The 21,500-nt window shown below is 36.5% G+C and overlaps 1 protein-coding gene across 1 annotated transcript in view; it reads left to right on the top strand.

Annotated features, from left to right (window-relative positions):
- LOC132134880 (probable global transcription activator SNF2L2) overlaps positions 1 to 15,826 on the top strand; it is a 42,474-nt gene extending 26,648 nt beyond the window's left edge. The window contains exons 28-33 of the mRNA XM_059547168.1: positions 7,201 to 7,439; positions 12,109 to 12,214; positions 12,565 to 12,666; positions 13,328 to 13,466; positions 14,576 to 14,712; positions 15,439 to 15,826. Coding sequence (XP_059403151.1) covers positions 7,201 to 7,439; positions 12,109 to 12,214; positions 12,565 to 12,666; positions 13,328 to 13,466; positions 14,576 to 14,712; positions 15,439 to 15,474 — 759 coding nt within the window. The 3' untranslated portion in view covers positions 15,475 to 15,826. The remainder of the gene's footprint in view (positions 1 to 7,200; positions 7,440 to 12,108; positions 12,215 to 12,564; positions 12,667 to 13,327; positions 13,467 to 14,575; positions 14,713 to 15,438) is intronic.
- Positions 15,827 to 21,500: the final 5,674 nt, after the last annotated feature.

Raw genomic sequence — 21,500 nt, 5'->3', positions numbered from 1 at the left:
AAATTTTCATGTTCAATTTGTCAAGTGACTTCAGGTTTAGTGCTGCTCAGTTTTGTAGTTTTATTTATATACTATAATAGTGTCCATTTAATATTTTGAATTAGCTTGTTTTTTTTAGATTTGGTATATAATTTTAGTAATTCAACTTATTGAATTCTGTAAATTGCCAAAACAACATTTAACATTTTCATTTATGTTTTTCATTTAATATTTATATAAATTTATTTCAAGTAGTGAATAAATTTTTTTATCATTTTAGTTGAACTTCAGAAAAATTTAAGATGAAAAGTACTAACTTGATCTCAAGAAGCCATAATTCAAGAAGTGTTCGCAGTGGTCACACAAATGTAGAGCCATTAATATCTAATTAAAGTGAATGTCATAAGCAGGGCTATGCAACATTTATATTGTCATTTAAGTAATCTACTTAAAGCTCAGCAGATTTCTGCAGGATTGGAACAGCCATCAATTATACAAATCTGAAAATCCCCTTTCCCTTGCATATTCATTTATTAAATATTTTGATTACCGGTAATTTGATAACACTCTCAGTTACCAATAGGAGTGTAGTGATATTCTGTCTGGGCCTAGATATGTATATATATATAGTGATCAGTTTCACAAGTCACTGGCTTCATTGTATGATTTGATCGTTTGAATATGAATCAAATTTCAGTTTACAGGTCTGTAAGAATCAGGGTGGAGTCAGAATGTGCTGACTGAGGTTACAGCTTCAGTCACAGTGTGGAGAGAATCATGGAGGGACCGGTTACAACATTTGATTATTAAAATCAAATAGGTTATTCTTGGAGGTTTGATACCACTGGAGACACAAAAAAGAACCAGTCAAAATCAAATCACAAAAAGGAAATTGAGTTTTGAAAAATTAACAAGTACATCTTATGAAACAAAAAAAAAAAATCACTACTTATAATGATTGAACATCAAATAACAGCATTACACACGTTTCCTCTGCTAGTTTTTAATGATCTGGCGTCTTGTTAGATTCTGTAATCGTAAAGTATTAAGTGGGTTGGAAATGGGTTGAAATGTTATTTCATAACATATCCTCACCACAAATTGATTGATAAGACGACGACAACAACACAACAGCCATGACAAACATAGCTATCTTCTCTGTGTGACAATTTAACTCAATCAATTGACCCAGCTGCATTATGCTGAATCCCCCAAACCCAAATAACTCATTTTCTAGTTTTCCATCCAGACACACATTCACTGTCCTCCTCTCTAACAAGCTTTTCCCTCTGTCATTTTCTTACATAAACCGGTCTCTGCACAGTCCTCCTAAACAATTTCAAAGCTACCCAGTGGATTGTGCTGGTCTATAATGAGTGTTCCATAGGGCATTGCGGTTGTTTTTTGGTGAGGGTCCGTCTGCTGCGGGGTTTGGCTGGAAGGTAACAACAGCAAAACTGTATTTGAGCACAGAGGCTGAAGGTGTAAAGCAGCAAGGGAGGTAATTATATGTGGAGCCAGTTCCTGGTAAACAGAGAGCCACTGAGGAGTAAAAGTGTACTGAAAGAGGAAGGAAGTTTGACACAAGGAAATCAGATCTTTCAGAGCAACAGTATGGGGTCTGTGAGTTTTTATGAGGTGGAAAAAGACCACTTTTTAATCTGATTAAAGCTCTCTGACCCACCTTGCTTTTATCATGGCTTGACAGGCGATTTGGACTTTGAAAGTAATCTTATTTCATGCCTCACAGTTTTTTTGTTGTTTTTAGTAAAATGTACCATGAAAGTGTGAGTGCATGATAGTCTCCATACACCTAATATGGTTTCTTTTGTAACTTATGCTTGAAGTCATTCTCCAAAATTGCTCTTAAACAGGAAATTATGACAGAGCATCTCCCCATCGACACAGCTCAATGACTCAACAAATTGATTTTGAAGCTTGACTGCACAGAGTTTGACAAACAGTCATCTGTGTTGGGGAAATGAAGTCTGTTGTGAGGTGTGAGAGAATACGTGGCAGTCTAGGGGAAATAAATACTCAGGCCATTTTCCATCTGCCTTCAACCTAAAATCTGTTCTTGCGTTGTGCAATATAACATCTAAATGGGGTTTCATTTTGTGTGTGTGTGTGTGTGTGTGTTTCAAGAGAGGTCGGTCTCCCATGGTGCTTCAGCTGCTGAAGAGAGATCATTCACACTGACAACCAAGTCATTCGTTTTCAGTGTGAATTGGCCACTTGAGGCAAGATTAAGATGTCTTGTGGGCATCTCCAGTGACTCAAAAAACTTTAGAAAAGACAACTTTATGATAATAAACACTGTGGCGCAACTGCTAATGGGAATAAACAAATTGGAGCTCATGTAATCCTTCTCCTTTGGGACACTGTAACCAAGTGTGGGCAAGTCAAAGGAGAAGTGCATGTTGCTTTGGGCGATTTCACTGTTCTTTATGTCTTGTTCTTGCCCACATACAGGGAAAACATGAACCGTGATGCCTACCAAAAAACTTTAGAAACATTAAGCTTTTTGAGTGAGTTTGATGTGATGCATTATGCAATATTCAGCTTCATATACAGTATATAAAGACTTCCCTGTCTAAAATGTAAATTTTTAGCAGCAAGATTTGGAACAGTTCAGTTCAAAGTGGTCATGAAAACATGAGATAGATGGTCATATTTCCAGAACAGCAGCCATTCGATAATCCAAGAAAAAAAAAATATAGAAGAGAGAGAAGGAAGATGAGATCCATGTAAACCGCACAATGCCTGGTGGACCCTTTTTATTAGTTACCCCAACCTCCTTTGACTTATACCTAAGTTGCCATATATTTTTTAAAAGATTAATACTTTATTTAGCAACACATTCAGTTGATCAAAAATGACAGTAAAGACTTTTAAAATGTTACTTTCTATTCATCAGGAATCCTGAAAAACTAAATGTATCATAGTTTCAAAATATTGAGCAGCACAATTGATTTAAATATTGGTAATAATATGAAATGTTTCTTGAGCACTAAATCAATATATCTAAATGATTTCTGAAGAATTGTGTGAAGGATCATGTGTTTTAAGTAACGGCTGCTGAAATATGAACATTTATAATTTACATTAAATTATAATGCTTTTTCACATTAATATGGTTTTACCTTATTTTTGATCAAATGTATGATTATTTCTCTGTAGAAATAGTTTTGATAACCCATAGATCATAGCCGCACAGTGGATGACATTGAAGTCTTTCACAGGTGCTGCTGAGCTCTTTTTTCCCTCAGATTAGTTTGGTGCCCACAGGTGCGACCTCACCATGACAACGGTTGAGGCGATGGAAGAGAGGTTAGCATTATTGGCTCAGTGTTACTAAAACCCAGCCAGAGGCGTCCCTGCAGACAGCCAACATTTGAACCCAGGATCTCAGCCATGGGATGCATCATTTGATTGCTCTGGAAACAGCGTTTAAAATGATGATGTGTACCCCCTGCTCTGACCTGATGGATAATGCACAAAATTGATGTGGTGCTAAAAAGCATACATAATGGTTTTTTTATTATTATTACATAAACGTGAACAGCATACATTTATGTACACTTCCACTCAGAAGTTTGAAGTAAGATTTTTTAAATGTTTAAATATAATAAGAACTGTTTTCTATATTAATATATTACAAAATGTATTCCTTTTATGGCAATTCTGGATTTTCAGCATCATTACGCCAGTCTTCAGTGTCACATGATCCTTTAGAAATCATTCTAATATGCTGATTTAATGCTCAAGAAACATTTCTTATTATTATAAATGTTGAAAACTGTTTTGTGTGTGTATGTGTGTGTATGTGTGTGTGTGTGTGGAAACAGCAAAAAAAATTTCCCATGTTTCTATGAATAGAAAGTTCAAAAGAACAGCATTTATCTGAAATATACATCTTTTATAATGTTATAAATGTCTTTATTGTCACTTTCAGTCAATCTGATAAATACATTTAGCTGAATAAAAGTATGAATTAAAACTAGTGATTATTTTTTTTAAAATCTAGATTAATCTCACTGTGATCTCGAAATTAATCTAGATTAATCTAAATTTAAAATGGCTCATTCTAATTCTGCCGAAGGCATTCAGAATATGTGTGTTACCCAAATAAAATTGTCAAACAGTAAGTCTTTGAGAAGGGGTTTATCAAGCTAGGTTGTGCATTAGACCACGGGCTCATCTCCTGTTTCCAAAATGCACAAAGTGCTTGAAAAAGCTGTAAAATAATTCCACATTGCACAAGGTGCAAACAACCTTACGCCGGTTTCACACATACACTTTTACCAGTGGGCCCTGTTTGAAATTGTTTAATTTGTATGTTTGTTTATTTTTATTTATTTGTGCTATTTACACAATGTTTAAGTTTTTTTCAAGTTTGTAGGTGTCAAGGTACAGAAACCAAATAATTAAATGTTAAATAGCACTGGATAGTGTTCAATGTAAAAATGAAATATACAATCAAACCTACATTTATTAATACACCTTCAACATTTCTCACATTATTACAGTTTTGCTATATATATCAAAAATTATATCTGGTGTCTGAATAGTTTTTGGTTTGACTGTTAAAACTACAAAGTAATTCAGTCAAGAGCAGTGAGTGATTTTCATTTTCATTTTCTTGGATTAATATTACAGTAGCTAGAAGCTAAATTAGGCGCGGTCACTTTAAGAGACGATGAACGCATCTAATATAATACACATCCCATTTTTTTCCTCAACTGTTTACTTTCACTTAAGAAATAACTGACAGTTTTTTCGAGCATTATTTCCAAGGTGGATATTTTGACATATTTTGTATGTATTTGTCGGCACAAGAGCAAAAATAAGCAAATTCGGTGTTCAAGTGTTTTGAGACGCCTTTCTCTGCGTGAGCCCTGAACACCAGAACACCGCGAGTACTGAATTGGGCTCTTTCACATCTTTTTGTTTGTTCAAACTGCGATTTGTATTTGTTCGTTCAGGTGCAGGAGGGACTTCGAGGAGAGCTTCGCAGAAGAGAGCTCGGTTCACTGTCGCTGTCCGTGATAAGCGGCTCTCTCTCACCGAACACAGCGCGCGAGTAACCAGCTACTCTGTTCAGCTTTTCCGCGTCTTGTGTTTGGATGCTTTAATGTTTAAATCGACAAGCGCAGCAGTGGCCCGTCAACTGGCCTGAGCATCTTTTTAGGCTGGCCTCAGCCAGTCGGTTATATAAAATATCAACGTGAAAGTCATCATAGCAGCTCCCAACCCAACTTTGAGAATAGATTAACGGCGATATATTTTTTATCGCCTGATAAGAGTCTCCCGTTAACGCAGCACGTTAACGCCGATAACGGCCCACCACTAATTAAAACAAAATTATAATATAAATAATGTATAGACCACAACATTTTGAATGGTATGATACAATGGGTTAAATGTGAAGTAAACTTAAAAAATGAGACCTTTTTTTTGTGCATAGGTTAGATAGGTTTCTGTCATGTCTGTCAGCTCAGAAAAGCTGAAAGAAAACATGCAGCCAGTTTGCCATGAGCTGTCTGAGTCTGAAACTGTCATCCAGCGAGCTGTTTCAATCTGCTGTCTGTTGCAATGTAGATAGCTAGCTAAGCTATTGAATAAGACTACCTCTGAGCTATATATGGATATTTTCACGTGTCTTGTGTTGACAAACCCCACGGAAGAGACTGTCGCGGTTGTCGACAAGATGAAAAGGCTGTTGTTTCACATTACAAATCAGGAATATTAACTAAAGTATGTTACAGACACTTCGTGAACACCTCAAAGCATCATACCAACTTGTGGAAAATGATCATCTCATGTCCCCTTAAATCTAACCACTTGAAAGTGGATGAAGGCATACAGTATGCTTGTTAAAACGGGACATTAACTTTCTGAATTTTCTTGCAGTGACAAATGCAAACTCAAGATTAGTTTAGTTATTGATTTAATTTGGTGTTCATTCAAAACATGCTCTTTTGGGTAGGATATAGACCTGGGCCCTTTTTCATAACATCTTTGTAGAGAGTTAAAATCATAATTGCACCACTGAAACTCTCACATTAATATGTTTTTATATATGAGTTTTGATTTCAAAAGCTGAAACTCTTTAAAGTCTGTTTGCTCATTGTTCATTTCTGGCTCTGTGCATTCTTATTATGCTCAAGTGAGGGCTCTGGCTCAGCTGCATTACAGGTGTGTTGATTGACTTTGCACTGAGGATCAAGCCTGCTGCTTTAAGAAACAACTTTTGAGCTTTTTCAGAAGAGAAAATCGTAAAAATCTTAGCCAAAAATAAAGACAGGTATATGTGTTTTGCTTTAAAGAGAGTGGATTTATCTCTGGAAGTTGTTGGATTTACTGTATATTTCTTAGTTTTGATGAAGTCTCACTCATTCGGTAGTGAAATTACACGTTTTTGTGCCTATTTTGAGGTTTTAAAATTCCACTGTGCAGACGAACCCAGCAGGATCACTTGTTTAGTTCTGCTTTACAATGGGGCAGGTGTTAGACCAAACTCAATAGCAAAAATGCAATGAACCATACAGTACAGTGCATTCACTGAAGGCAAATGACTCATTCTGTGTAAATATTCATGCCAAATGTGTGTTCAGAGGAAACTGAAAGATGAGAGAATCCCTCTATATCCATCTGTGTAACAAAAGGAAGAGCAGGATGGAGAGGAGATGCCAGACAGATGGATTTAATTAAGACCAGTTCTGTACAAATACTGATCTCAATCATATGAAAGTCCAAATGGCTCTATAATTTGGGCCCATAGTCAGTGTCTCTATAGTAAGTAGTTTCTTTTACTTCTAGATGTAGTTTATGCTAATGAACATGGCTTTGATGGCTGCCTTGGGGGAGTTAGTCAAAATCAAATATTAACTGTCATACATAGTAGCATAATCAGTGAAATTTGCCTTTGTAGAATCACACCAATGGAATTTTCTATTTGGCATGTATTTGTTTCAGCACTTGATTTAGAAGATTTAGATGAAAAGACTTCAGTCCCAAATGGCATACATGCCTGGCCAAATTTTCTTTGGCAGATGAAATATAAATTGTATCACCACGTACATCTGAGTGCAAATTGCCAGTACACAGTGAATATAGTCTACCAATTAACAATTGTATCTTTGTACCTTTACTTTTCATGCCATAATTTCCCTTGAAAATTTATCTTCACATCATTAACTACCCATCATGACCTTTACTGTTGAACTTGACCTCTGGCAGGCTATAGAGGATGGCAACCTGGAGGAAATCGAAGAGGAAATACGGCTGAAGAGGCGCAAGCGTAGGAGACACGTAGACAAAGACCTGAGGCGTGAGGATGGAGACAAGGCCAAGAAAAGAAGAGGACGTCCTCCGGCAGAGAAGCTTTCCCCAAACCCACCCAAACTGACGAAACAGATGAATGCCATCGTTGATACTGTCATCAATTACAGAGATGCGTAAGTGCTGTTAAACTTCCACAGATAGCTCATAGTGGCAATCCATTTCTCGCCTACTGTATTGTTGCAGGTGGCACATCTAATGGAAGCAGTTTAAAAACATTCTGCATGGTGTTTTACAGTTACATTGGCCCTTTCAGTTCTTTTATTCACTGAACATAACCGTTAACCATTGAAAATTAAGGTTCTCCAGTTTGGAAGACTGTCCATACAGTAACTGATTGTCATTTCAGATTAACAATCGATTAATTGTGAACATTACTACTGCAAAATGCACATGCAAAATATAAAATAGGATATCCACAAAGCTATTTTTAAATGACAAATTTAGATAAATATACTTGAGAAAGTTGTGGTGTTTTTATGGTATGGTATTTATAGTATTTTAAGTTGCTGAATTTCCACCAGCCGTCAGTCAGTATCACATGATCCTTCAGAAATCATTCTAATATGCTGATTTGTTGCTCAAGTAAAAAATTGTATTACTATCAGTGGTGATAGTGCTGCATGTGTAGTGCTTAAAGGGGTCCTATTATGCTTTTTCACTTTTTTTTTAATTTAATTCAGTGTGTGTATCTTTGGGCATAAAAAAAGATCTTCAAACTTACAAATCTCAAAGTCCACTCCAAAGGGAGATATTTATTAAAAAAAAAAAAAAAATCATATTTCAAGAACTACAACGATCGGCTCGTTTGGACTACAGCGTTTGTTTTCCGGGTTTTGTGATATCACACAGCGGCCCATTAGATTATTATTTAAAATTCCTGCCTACAGAAATTCGATTGGTTGGGGGGTGGGGAGGGGCGAGGTCGTGGTTAGAACGCTCGGTTGGGTGCATCAGACAAGACGATGACGAAGAAGTGCTGCTGTAGCCTCAAGTTTTTGCTAGTTATTACACATGCACCTGAATAATTATGTAGGTTACAATTCTGAAAACATTTTTATAATAAATTGCTGAGAGTACAATACTGGGCAATGATGTAATCTGCAGAATTTACACTTCAATTATGAGACTACAGTGTTTCCCATACATTGAGTGTGGGTGTTTTTATATCATTTTATTTCTGAAGGAAACCAACTCTCTTCAGAAAAATGGATGTCATTTTAAATTAATCTTGCATTTAATGTGTGATAAAGGAGTTTTTTTTGAGTGGAGTGCTGCTGTGTGTTCAGTGGTTACCAGGGAAACCTTGATCTCTACCACTCCAACAGCAACTCATGCTGGCCGAGAAAGAGTTTGCATACATATGCCGCCTGGGAAACACTGGACTATGGTATAAATAAATTGTACATGCAATTCATGTTATTATGATAGAAATAGTACATATGCTCTTATCTGTACATAGTAAATGCAGTTATTTTTATGCGGTTGTTGACATTCTATCTAAAAGGTGATTTAGCCTAAAAAACAACAACAACAATAACATTACCACTGTAATATATCTCACAATAACCATGCCTGCAAAGGTTCTGCACGACCCTCTTGTTCAATATTCTCTGGGTCTTAGGCAAAGAGCAAAGAGCAAAGAATTTGAGTGTTATGTGTTTTTAATTTTATAAAATTATTTATGAAGCCACTTTAATCTGTATCACATAAAAATGTATTAATTGTTATATTGCAATCCTGTCTTATCAATTTCAACTAAAATATTACTGTCAACAACAGACGTTGCATCCATTGATCCATCGATTCTGTCATCTTTCTTATTGACACGTACCCAACTCGGAAACTCTGAGCTTAAAGAATATTCTGAGTTTCCCACTCGTGATTACGACTTTGTGGTGGCATTCATATGCGTTCAACTCGTAAATACGATGTATCCGACATGACTTGACCGCACCATTAATCCGTCTCAAATTGATATTTCATATTGAAAATCTAAACCGGAGCAGACAAAGGAATGTGCTGCTTTTGCAAGGGGTGGGGCAGTACTGAAACACTGTCTAAACTGTTCGCCAATCACTGGGACAGCTGGGTCGCACTGGGACAGCTAACCAATCACATCACATTTCTTTTTTCAGAAGGCGGGCCTTCATCATACCCGGATGTAATCGAGCCGTTTGTGCCAGTATGGGGAGCTGTTGTAATAATGTAAATTATGTAAAAAATAATGCCTTTTTCGAACCACCAAGCATGTGCCTAAGTACGTGGCTCCAGGTTTTTACAAGCCAAGGGTGTGTGAATAATTTCTGGTATGCATGGGTGCGCACCTGTGTCAGGGATGTGACATGATGGGCAATTTACTGTTGCAGCTCCAGCTAGTACTCCCTCACTGCTCAGATGATTAACTGAACACATTTGCAATTTGAAAATGATTCATTGGCAATTAATAAGCTTAATTAAATTAAATGTTTTTGTTGATTAATCAGTGTTCTTATTTGTAGTTGGCGGAACATCACTCTCATAATGCATTGATTTTGGGTAATGATATGTTGTCTGTCATGCCCATCTGATTATTTTACAATGATTTGATTTTGGAGGATTTGGAATTGTATGAGCGTCTCTTGTCAGAAAAAAAAAAAACCCATTGCTTGACGTGTCACCCAATTAAGCTGCAATGCCTCAAATTTAAGTTAATTCATCAGATTGACTCTCTTGGTGGTCCTAACGACAACGTCCTGGTTAACAGCACATATCAGTTGTGGAATAATAATTTTGCTGTCTGAACATGGCAGTTATTTTACATGACAGACAAATCTCTCTAATCTAGCCCATATTTAAACCAAGACATGTCTAGAAATGTCAGTTAGGTAGTATTTAAGCATCTCAGAAACAGACAGCCTCTGCCATTATTTCAAATTTATTACAATGTGGAACTTGAGTCACATAATGTGAAAACTGATCACTGCTGCATTTCTCTTTAAGTGAAAAGAAACCCAGTCTTAGAGAGTACCACACTCTCATGACTAATCACAAATAAGAGAGGATAAAATGTTTTCAGCTGGAATTTTAGTTGAAGTGGAAGTGATTTCTGTCACCAGCGCAGCAATGACTGTTTTCAAACAGGTTTTCTGAATGGAGAGTTCAGGCCATTGGTCAGCAGATAGTACCCCTGAAACTTAAAATAGTTAAAGGAATAGTTCACCCAAAAAGAAAAATTTGCTGGAAATGTTCTCAACATCAGGCCATCCAAAATGTAGATGAGTTTGTTTCTTAATTGGAACAGATTTGGAGAAATTTTGCATTACATCACTTGCTCATCTATAGATCCTCTGCAGTGAATGGGTGCCATTAGAATAGTCCAAACAGTTAATAAGCTCCAGTGAATCCATCAATTAACGTCTTGTAAAGTGAAAAGCTGTGTGCTTGCAATTAACAAATCCATTAAGACCTTTTTAACTTCAAATCATTAGAGCTGGGTTGAAAATAAAGATAATCGATTCTTTCATTTCCATAAACCAATGTTGATCTACTCCGTTTTCAAGCTGATAGTAAAATGTATTGAAGCATTATTTGAAGCCTATTATTTATATTTTATGTATGTTTGAATAAATCTGTCATGAAAAGAAGCTATGGCATCCACAGTTTAAATGTTTCTATTTCAAAAATAAACTGGAATAGAAACGTATCATTAGAAACAAATATGTCAATATGGTTTTGATGTTAGAGGACAACAGAGCATTGAGCGTTTTTATAATGAGAGTCATATTTTGGCCAGGAGTGAGAGTTTTAAGTTAAAATGCTTAATGATGGATTTGTTTCTTGCAAACACACACCTTTTTAAGCTGTTACCTATTGGACAAGTTGTAACTGGTGGATTATTGCAATTATTTTATGAGGTGTTTGGACAGCACCCATTCACTGCAGAGGATCCATTGGTGAGCAAGTCATGTAATGCTCAATTTCTTAAAATCTTTTCTTCAAATAGACATCTTAAGTACATTTTCATTTTAACACATATTATGTGTGTTGGATTTTAATATTGGTGCATCCCACCCTACATATTTCTTGCTTGTAGTTCTCTTTGTGCATTAAGCCAAGATAGGAGAATAAATATCATATTAAAAAACAATGCACCTTAATTTTAAATAGTCTTATAAGTAGATTGTTTTCCAATGAATTTAGCTAGTTTTTATTGTTGTTGTTGCTTTATGTCGTCATAATAATGACATAGCAGGCAGAGACGGCAGTTTTGAAATGTTATACTAAGCTAAATGCTATGAGTTTGTGCTTAGTTGAAATCTGTTTAACATTGTGCTGCAGTCAGTGTGAACCCTGAGACTTACACTAAATGTGCATCTGCAGCAAAAACTATAAATTGAGTTGTGTATGAAGGTCGACACACTCTAATTGCACCAATTTGAGCCTTGATTTAATCACTGGATGTGTAATGAATCATCTGCGCTGTGTCATGAATACTTAGAGCATCTGTTACAGACAGATATGGGCCAGATGTCAGGATCCTGTGAGGAAAAAAAAAAATGCTTCTTGTCACCAGTATGTCTGAATAAATTTAGCTCCTCCAGGCCTTTTTACCAATTCCTGTTGCCAAGGATTTAGACTTGTGTTGTCTCCTGTTGGCTTGGGGTGAGCTTGAGGGTCAATGGTCAGTAAAGCACCAATCTGAAGATAATGTAAAGCAGCTGGACATTATTCCACCAGACTTTATCTCTCAGTGTGCAGTCAGAGGAAGTCAGGATAACCCTCAATCTCTGCTTGTGATCACAGATCAGGCCGTCAGCTCAGCGAGGTCTTTGTGCAGCTGCCCTCCAGGAAAGAGCTCCCTGAATACTATGAACTGATAAGGAAGCCAGTGGACTTCAAAAAGATCAAGGTAAGCGAGTTACTGTACATCTTTTATTTTAGTGTAATCCTTAAGCCTGCACACGTCTGATCATCACACATTACATGTTCTGCTGTGACATTATGGTACGAACAGAACTGGCACACTGGGTGATAATGGGATTACCCTGCATTTGAGAATTGTCTTTTTGATGCAAGATAAGATAAACTGATGTTTTTGTCCTAACAAAGGGTTGCTGTACTTGCCTTATGTGTTCATTTAATAATGTTTGTTTCTCTCATTATCTGTAGCATCTCTTAACTGGCAATTTCCTGAGTTGTTAAAGTTGACCCCTACAGGTGAAGGATGTTTCGGTGTTAGAAATGTTCTTGTTCTTGCAGGAGCGTGTGCGCAGCCACAAGTACAGGAGTGTGAGCGATCTGGAGAAAGACGTCATGCTGCTTTGTCACAACGCTCAGACTTATAATCTAGAGGGCTCTCAGGTGAGTGAATAAATGGATTGAACACTTTCCATTACTGTCTTATGTATGAATTGCCTAGTAGCACTACACCATGATTTTGCAGTGATTATATGTTCCATGAAGTCCCTGTCATATAAGCAGACAATAGGCATGCCATTACTGTACAAAGACTTGAATAGACACTGATCACTTTGAACATCGTGCACTATAATATTTGGATTTGTCTGAAGCGTATAAAGCTGTATAAGAAATGGACATTATATTTATATCTTTACATAATTTTTATGCCGATCTCTTCATGCAGTACTTTCATGGTGGCTTGTGGATTGTGTATTTTTTAGAGGATTACTGGATTACTGACCATATTTTGTCTGTGTATTTGAAATCAATATTTCAGGTTTTCTGAAATGAGCACAATCTATTGATGGAGTCCAGACCTCTGCAAAAATATAATACCATTTTTATCCTGTCGCTTTAAAAAGTTCTTGGCAACACGTTTTATTTGAAAGGAGTGCTGCTCATAGGTTATGTGTTCATTAATATTTTCACATCACCTTTCCAGCTTTTAAAAAAAATGTTCAGATATGTATTGACAGGCAGATTACTGGCGTTGAATATTTATGAATTTGTTCCTGTTTTATTTGTTTGTCATTACTTTTAATTCACCCTTTGTTTTTTGTAGATCTATGAGGACTCCATTGTTCTTCAGTCAGTATTCAAGAGTGCAAGACAAAAGCTTGCTAGTGAGGAAAGCGATGATGACAGCAATGATGATGATGATGATGATGATGAAGATGATGACGAAGAATCGGAGGAAGAATGTAAGATTTTTTTTTTATACTGATTACTGATAACTAAGGCTCAACATACCTCTTAAATTGCTTGAGAAGTGCAGTTTTCTTTGTTTTGTTTGGGAGGCACAAGACATTAATAATTCAAATCCAAATCCAAAAGCCTAAACCATTTTTTTTATAGTCATAAAGCCACCTTTTCATTATCTCTCAAGTCAATAATTTCCATTGAAAGGACTGCAAAGTTCCGGTCAGAATTTTCAGAACTGATTTGAGCATTGAAATATTTAACCTTTTGCAACTAGAACAAAACCGTCCACCAGACCAAATGTGATGCATTTTAATTTAAAACACTGAAGTGAGAATTATTAATGTTTTTGCTTTAAAACATTCATCTTTAAACATTATGTTTTGTAAAATAAGTTGTTATGAATATATATGTTTGTTCTTTTTGATTTTTTGGCGGTCATTTGTTTTGTGCAGATATAATTCTACATTAATTTTTCTTTAATTTTAACTTGAGTTACTGAGTGTAACAGTTGCTTAATGGCCAGTTTGAAGTACCATGCAAGTGCCGCTAGGGGACAAAATGCGACAATTTTATGCAAATGTCAGAGATAGTAGAAAGGTGGCTGGAAGGCATCACATACGGTAGGTGAACATGATTTTCTACTTGCTAGTCAATCGCAGGTGGTATTGGTGGGAGGGACATTCTCAATCGACAGCATATGGTTGGACAAAAATCAGTGCAGGATTAAAATAGAAGATTACATTTTAGACATGTATATCTAGTAAAAGTGAATTCTGTAATTTTTTGATTGAGTACTGTACACTGGTATATTGTTGACCTTAAGTCCACAAAACACTAAGCATTCAATGAGGCCTTTAATATTTAGTATTCAGTGTACATTTGATCAAGCAAACAGGTTAACAGCAAAGTATTTAGAGAATAAGAAGGAAGGGGGTGGTATTTGAAAGGATGGGCTCTTACTAGATGTGAGTGGAATTTGAAACAATATGGGTTCTCATATTGTTATTCTGTTAAAATGACTATTTCTATAAGCTAATTTGTATTTATATCTATTTTTCAGTGTAGAGTTGTTATTTTTATTTAAATTCTCATTATGATTTTTTTTAAGCTAAATCAGTGAAGGTGAAAATAAGGCTGAGTAAACGGGAAGAGAGAAGTCAGGACAAAGGCAAAAAGAGACCAAGTCGTGGAAAGGCCAAGCCCGTGGTCAGTGATGATGACAGCGAGGAAGATCAGGAGGAGAACGTAAGTCCACCATTCCTCTCATCACTTAGGCCTGTCATTGATACAGTCTGTTTAGCAGGTTGACATTTACCTTCATTAGATTATAGTAATCAAATCCCCAGGTGCATACATTGACATTTTGACTGAACATGCTTGAGGAGCATGTTATCACCACAAAACACACACACACACACACACACAAAAACAGGCTTTGCTTGAGTGCTTATGGGACGGCTAACTGCGAAGAGGTGCTGCCACTCAGTGTAGCCCACAGACAGCCTCTAAAAACTCAACAGAGAGAATTCTTGACGCTTCTAAGAGGTGTTTGAGATGCTATGCATTTAACAGAAAAAGGATATACTGTGCTCTTAAACTGTTTTAATTCCACTCTCTTTATCCCATCTGCTGCAGTTCAAGAGCAAAATGTAAGTCTCTGTTTCTCTCACTTTCGCATACACTTTCTTTCCATTGTGTAATTGCTTCATGACTGAATATCAATCCTCATATAAAGTCAGTGTGAATATGTCAGAGCTGTGTAAGCAAGGTCCATGAGTCAGTGTTAGATTGTCTCATTAACCAAATATAAGGAGGTGCATTCAGTAACCAGCTCAGTCCAGGAATAATGAGCCTCTGCAGACCATCAATCAGTCCGGTGTGGTGTGTGCATGACGGAGGTCACTGAAGCTGTGCCGCGGGGCGCTCTGTGGTCTGCACGTGTGTGTAATATGGTTGTGTGTTTGTTTTCAGGAGCAGTCAGAAGGGAGTCACAGTGACGATGAGTGAGGAGGAGATGAGCTGATCATCAGCATTCCCTTCACACGTTTATTTGCTTCTTTTATTCTCTTCCCTCACCCAGCTCAATTATTCTGTGCTTTACTTAAGGCTTTCTAAAATAATTATTGTTTTTTTTCTCTCTTTCTTTTTGTTTTATTTTATTGTATGTTTAAACACTTTGTCCTGTGCATTTCTCCTCTCTTTTTTTTTTTTTTGTGAGGATGTGAAACATCCTCACATTTTGCACCTTTAATAGCTTACAGTTATTCTGAAATTTCCCTTTGCGCAGTGGGGTATCTTAGAGATGATTTCTGTATGCTTGTAAATAATTTACATTTATGCAAGTGTTTAAAAAACAATATAGATTTGATTTGCATCAAAGAACATCATTTATAAGCTATTAAGACCTTTTAAAAAAAAATGTAAACCTTGATTAAACCATTTGTTTCAAATTTACAAAGCATATCAAAAAGTTTTCAGGTGTTACTTAAAGTGAAGTCCTCATGACATGAGCATTTTGTATCATCTAGATTAGGTCATATATTCTAGTGACTTCTGTATTGTATTGCATGCAGCACAAAAGCCAGCAGAGATTACAAATGAATTTGAGATCGGAGAGCCGATCAGTCCTGTACCATTTCAGTGGTATTTGAAATAAGAATTTGACAAGCTTTCTATCATATCCATAGATGTGGAAGTTTCTCTTTTTGCCTCTTTGGTGTCTTTCATTCACTGGTTTTATACTCCGTAGTCTGATTGCTGCTTGTTCCAAGGACAAATGCAGATTCAGTTGCAGTGTAATTGCTTTACTTTCTTTAAAAGTAGAATATATATATATATATATATATATATATATATATATATATATATATATATATATATATATGTGTATGTAAATATATATATATATATATATATATATATATATATATATATATATATATATATATGTGTATGTAAATATATATATATATATATATATATATATATATATTTACAGTGGAGTGTCTCAGTATTTCAATTTTTCAAAGCTCATGCCAATAAGACAACCAGTATTTTCCAGCGTATTATGTCAGACTATAAACCAGCTCAGTTTGGCTACCTTTTTTCATCTATTGATATTTTTTCTATTTGCATTTGCAAAAACAACAACAGTGTTATTAAGGAATTGGATGTGTTTTAAAAAACGATTCTTTGCTCTTATACTGTATTGGTAGAAATATGTATTATTCTTTTTTTTTTTAATTGATTGTTATTGCTTTAAAATGTACTCTGTTCATAATCTTGTCATAATATTTACTCTCCTTGCATACTCTCTTTGTGGTTGTAGCTCATTGCCAAAAGTAAACATCAACAATGATGAACCTTCGCTTGTTGTTCTGTTTCTTTTTATAGTGTAATGGTATACATGATTTTCTTTATGAAATTATTGTGACTTATTGTGACTTGACTGATATTCTGTATTTCCATGTTTGAAACGCTCTTCTATTAACAGACATGCAAATTCAATCCTTGTGTACCAGTCGTGTTGTGCTACAGTAGGAACATCTGCAATATTCCTGTATTATGGCTTCATACTCTGCTTTATTAAAATAGAAGCTTAATTTCTTAGTAGTCAGATGATTAATTTTCCACTTTGCAGGTGCTGTTCTAAATCCACTAAACTACAGTAATTGCAGGGACAGTCCACAAGGGGAAAAAACTGAGATTTAGTACCTTGCTCAAGGGCACAATAATAATGAGACCAGACTCTTCAAATACCCATACATGCATGCAAACCTGTAACATTTAGGTCAGACAATTTAAAAAGCCATCAAGGGGGTGCTAGGCCGTCAGGAAAAATAAATAAATAAATAATTTATTCACTTTCAAGTCGTTCCAAAACAGAATGACTTTCTTTCTTCTGTGGAACATAAAAGACATCAATTTCAATGTCATCCTAAGATATTCATTAAATATATTTAACAATTTTAGACATTTACTTTACATTTCAGAATGTGTTATCTATATTTCACACTTCATATTTTACTTGTAAAAATTACAGTAAAAATACCACTCAAAAGTTTGAGGTCAGTAATATTTTTTTAAACATTACAGTTATCAAAAGAGAGTAAAGACATGTATAATGTTATAAAAGATTTCTATTTCATATAAATGCGGTTCTTTTAAAGTTTCATTCATTATAGAAGCATTAAAAAAGTATTAAGATTTCCACAAAACAAACAAACAAAAAAACTTTTCAACAATAAGAAGGAAAAACATTAACAGACTTATCAAACATTTTTAATGATAGTGTATATAACTGTCTTTGCTTTATAGGAAGGGGGCAGGGCCAGTGTCCAGGTAGAGCAAGCGATTAGGTGCATTCGACTTAAAAGAACTATCCACTTTTAAAAAAAAAAAAAAAAGGTTTATTTTCCATCTCCCCTAGAGTTAAATAGTTGAGTTTTACCATTTTTTCATCCATTCAGCCAATCTCTGGATCTGGCGGTAGCACTTTAAGCTTAGTTTAGCATAGATCTGAATCTGATTAGACCGTTAGCATCTTGCTAAAAAATTACGAAGAGTTTCAATGTTTTTCCTATTTAAAACTTAACTCTTCTGTAGTTACATTGTGTACTAAGACCGACGGAAAATAAAAAGTTGCGATTTTCTAGGCCGATATGGCTAGGTACTATTCCGGCGTAATAATCAAGGAACTTTGCTGCCTTACCCAGCTAGGTAACTTTCAATAAGCCTATTTTCAGGCGCTGTGTAATATCATTGCACCTGCTGCACCAATGGTAAGGCAACAAAGTTGGATGCAAATCCAATGCTGGATTATTAAGGTTCACTATTTTTATGCCCTTCACTTGCTAACTTCCCTCCATCTCGTTTACTAGGATTTACGTCATTGATTATGTTGCATGAGTACCCACTTCTGGTGGAACCCTTAGAATGGGCTGAATTGGAACATCCTAAGCTCTTGATCACTTAGAATCCGCTATGGAGTTGTTTATTGTTTACATTTTTTCCCCTTACGAATTTGTTTGGTGCAGTATTCCATACGTTTAAAGGTATGCTTGGGCTGTTATAAATGTAAAAAAAAAAAAAATATATATATATATATATATATATATATATATATACACACACACACACACACCGGCTCAGACCCCGCCCAAATGAAACGGAAGTCTCACCCAAAGGCTTACTTCGGCGTTACGAAAAAAGGTGGATACCCAGCTAGGGAAAAAATTATAAAAGTACTTCTTAGTGGTATTCTGGAACTATGAATTAAATTGAATAAAACAGCAAAATAATAATTACAACAACATCGTCAGCCAACAAAAAAGAGATTACCTTAGATAAAAAATAAAAAAAAAATATTTTTGATCAAATAAATCCAGACTTGATGAGTATAACAGACTAATATGCAAAATTCTTATTAAATGTTGTATAAATAAAAGGGTTCAGAAAAGAAAAGTATGATGAAATACTTGGCTGTTATCACTCCAATAGTTCAGTGCATTTATGTGTAATTTAGTGTTCCTGTAGCTCAATTGGTAGAGCATTGTGTTATCAAGAGCAAGGCTGGGGGTTCGATTCCCCCCGGGAACACATAATTGGTAAAAATTGATAGCCTGAATGCACTGTAAGTCGCTTTGGAAGAAGCGTCTGCTAAATGCATTAATTTGAATTTAATTTAAATTTTATTTAATTTAATTAAGGATGTTGCAATTACTTCACAAACACACATCTAGTCAATTGTACAGTACATACTTCAGTTCACTCACACCAGAAATGACACACTTCACCTTTAAAGCATGCCCCATCTTAAGTGTGTTACCTTATATGAGAGGCAGAGGTCCTTTGTAGCTTTACCACTGTTTTTTTCTGTTTTTTTTTTTCTGAGAGATCAAAAACACCTTTTCTTTCAGCCCTCCAACCATTTAAATGGAGTTCTGCTAAGCTGATTCTGTCCGAGAGTACACAGTCCATTTCTGCTCTGTTTGTCTTGCACTTTGAAGTGGCAAGCTGTTTAGATAGCAGTAAGCCTCAGAAGAAAGAGATAAATTGGACAGTAATCCTTCTCTCTGTACTAGAGATGTCAGCTGGAAATAGTCAGGTGCCAATGCAATCCCTGCTATTCCTCTGTAGCCTTTGTGAGCTCTTTTCCGATCATCCAAGTGCCCGATGTGGTGATAACCGAGGCCGTTTTTCAAACAATCTCGCGCAGAACTGCGTAAGAATTAGTCATATATGACTGAATAAAAGGACCAGGTGCTCCCTGTTATTAGAAGTTCTGCTGCTAATCACACTTTATATCACATATTTAAGACCTCAAGCCTATGAATGCCCAAAATGCTTCACTTAAAAGGGCCCCGAGAGAATGCATTGATCCCTCTGGCATTCCAGAGTTCGTGATTGGTTAACTGCATGACTGAGAAAGCCTCCCCATCCCCTCCTGCTGAAATGAATGAAATTATTGTATATATATCAGCTTCACCATAATGACTGCTTAACTAGCATTTATGGAACTTAACTTAAGCATTGCCACCTCTGGTGAGCATGATCAAAACTGTAGTTAGCGAAATTTCCATCATACATCCATGAAATGCAGCACTTGTACTGAATGAACTTTATCGACTTTTTAACCAGAGGCAGATTAAAGCAAAGCCAAGATTAAAAGGTGATTTATAGAGGAATCTGTAGTGTAATTTATTCCATGATTAGGCCTTATCTGGCTCTGGTGTCTCTAATTTGTTTAGATAATGATCTCTTAGATAGTTATAGCTCTGCTCAATATCATCTCAAATAGAGAAAGTTAAAAGAAAAAAAGAAGAGAGTAAAGAAATCTCAAACTCAGTCATGCAGGAACATTCAAATATTTGAATGACATGAAACCACACTAGGGGACCTGACAAAATCTACTGCCTCTTTTACTCTCCCATGTGTCTGAAGCCAGGTGATTTATTCAGATGCCTCTGTACCAGAATAGAGGATGAGATACTACTGGATAAACCAGCACAGGCTGCCGTACAAGGAAACGCTTGAAGTGTCTCATTTGGAGCGCTTGTGAGAACCGCATATCAACTATGAGCCATGTGTTCAGTCCTGCTCTGGAAAATAGCACTTTTCATCTCATTTGATTGTTAGAATGAAAGAGCTCTTAATATTTATATATATATTTTTTTAGATCTACAAGGGTGTGTTCACATTTGTAGTTAAGTTCGTCTTAGTTACGTATGTAACCCTCGTTCCCTGAAGGAGGGAACGGAGACGTTACGAATGGGATCTCGCCCGAGAGCCCAATCACCTTCTAAGTGGTACAAAACGAGCCAATGGTACACCAAGTACCTTGGTCTGCGGGATTTGCATCGCGAGCTCCGCCTCGCAGAGCAGGTATATAAGGAGCAACGCGAGCAACTCGCATTCAAGTCTTCGCTGAGGAGCCGAGCCAGTGACCTGGCCGTTCAGCGGAACAGCAATGTGGCAAGGGGACGTAACGTCTCCGTTCCCTCCTTCAGGGAACGAGGGTTACATACGTAACCAAGACGTTCCCTTTCAGTCGGTCACGTTCGACGTTACGAATGGGGGGTCCCTTACAAAACGCCACATGGCTGTCTTCCAGCGACCCGTGTGAGTGATAGCACCCTGTCACGAGGCCAGCACGAGTGAGGGCTTACACAACTTACACAGAATACACTGGGTAGCATATTCCATCTGGACGTATGCTAGCAGGCTGCCTGCCCGTGGGAGGACTTACAGAAGGCAGGTATCCACCCAGGTGGTGATACATAAGAACTCTGAGGTACCCAGCCCGCAGGGTGGAAGTTTCAACGACAGAGCTGGCAAGGGGCTTGCCAAGGGAAAGACACATGCTGCGGAGAGACTTACTGTGGACATACACGTGGGATTGCCCAGAAAGGGGAATCACACCACATGGAGGCACCTAGTCCACAGGGCTGACCAAGGGGCATGTACACAAGTGTTGGACATTAACAGTGCTGGAGGAACCCAGGGTTCTGACTGAGGAACTCACCTGAGGGGAA

Source organism: Carassius carassius, chromosome 4, assembly GCF_963082965.1.
Source record: "Carassius carassius chromosome 4, fCarCar2.1, whole genome shotgun sequence".
NCBI classification, from domain to species: Eukaryota; Metazoa; Chordata; class Actinopteri; order Cypriniformes; family Cyprinidae; genus Carassius; species Carassius carassius.
This window is presented reverse-complemented; position numbering and strand designations above follow the sequence as displayed.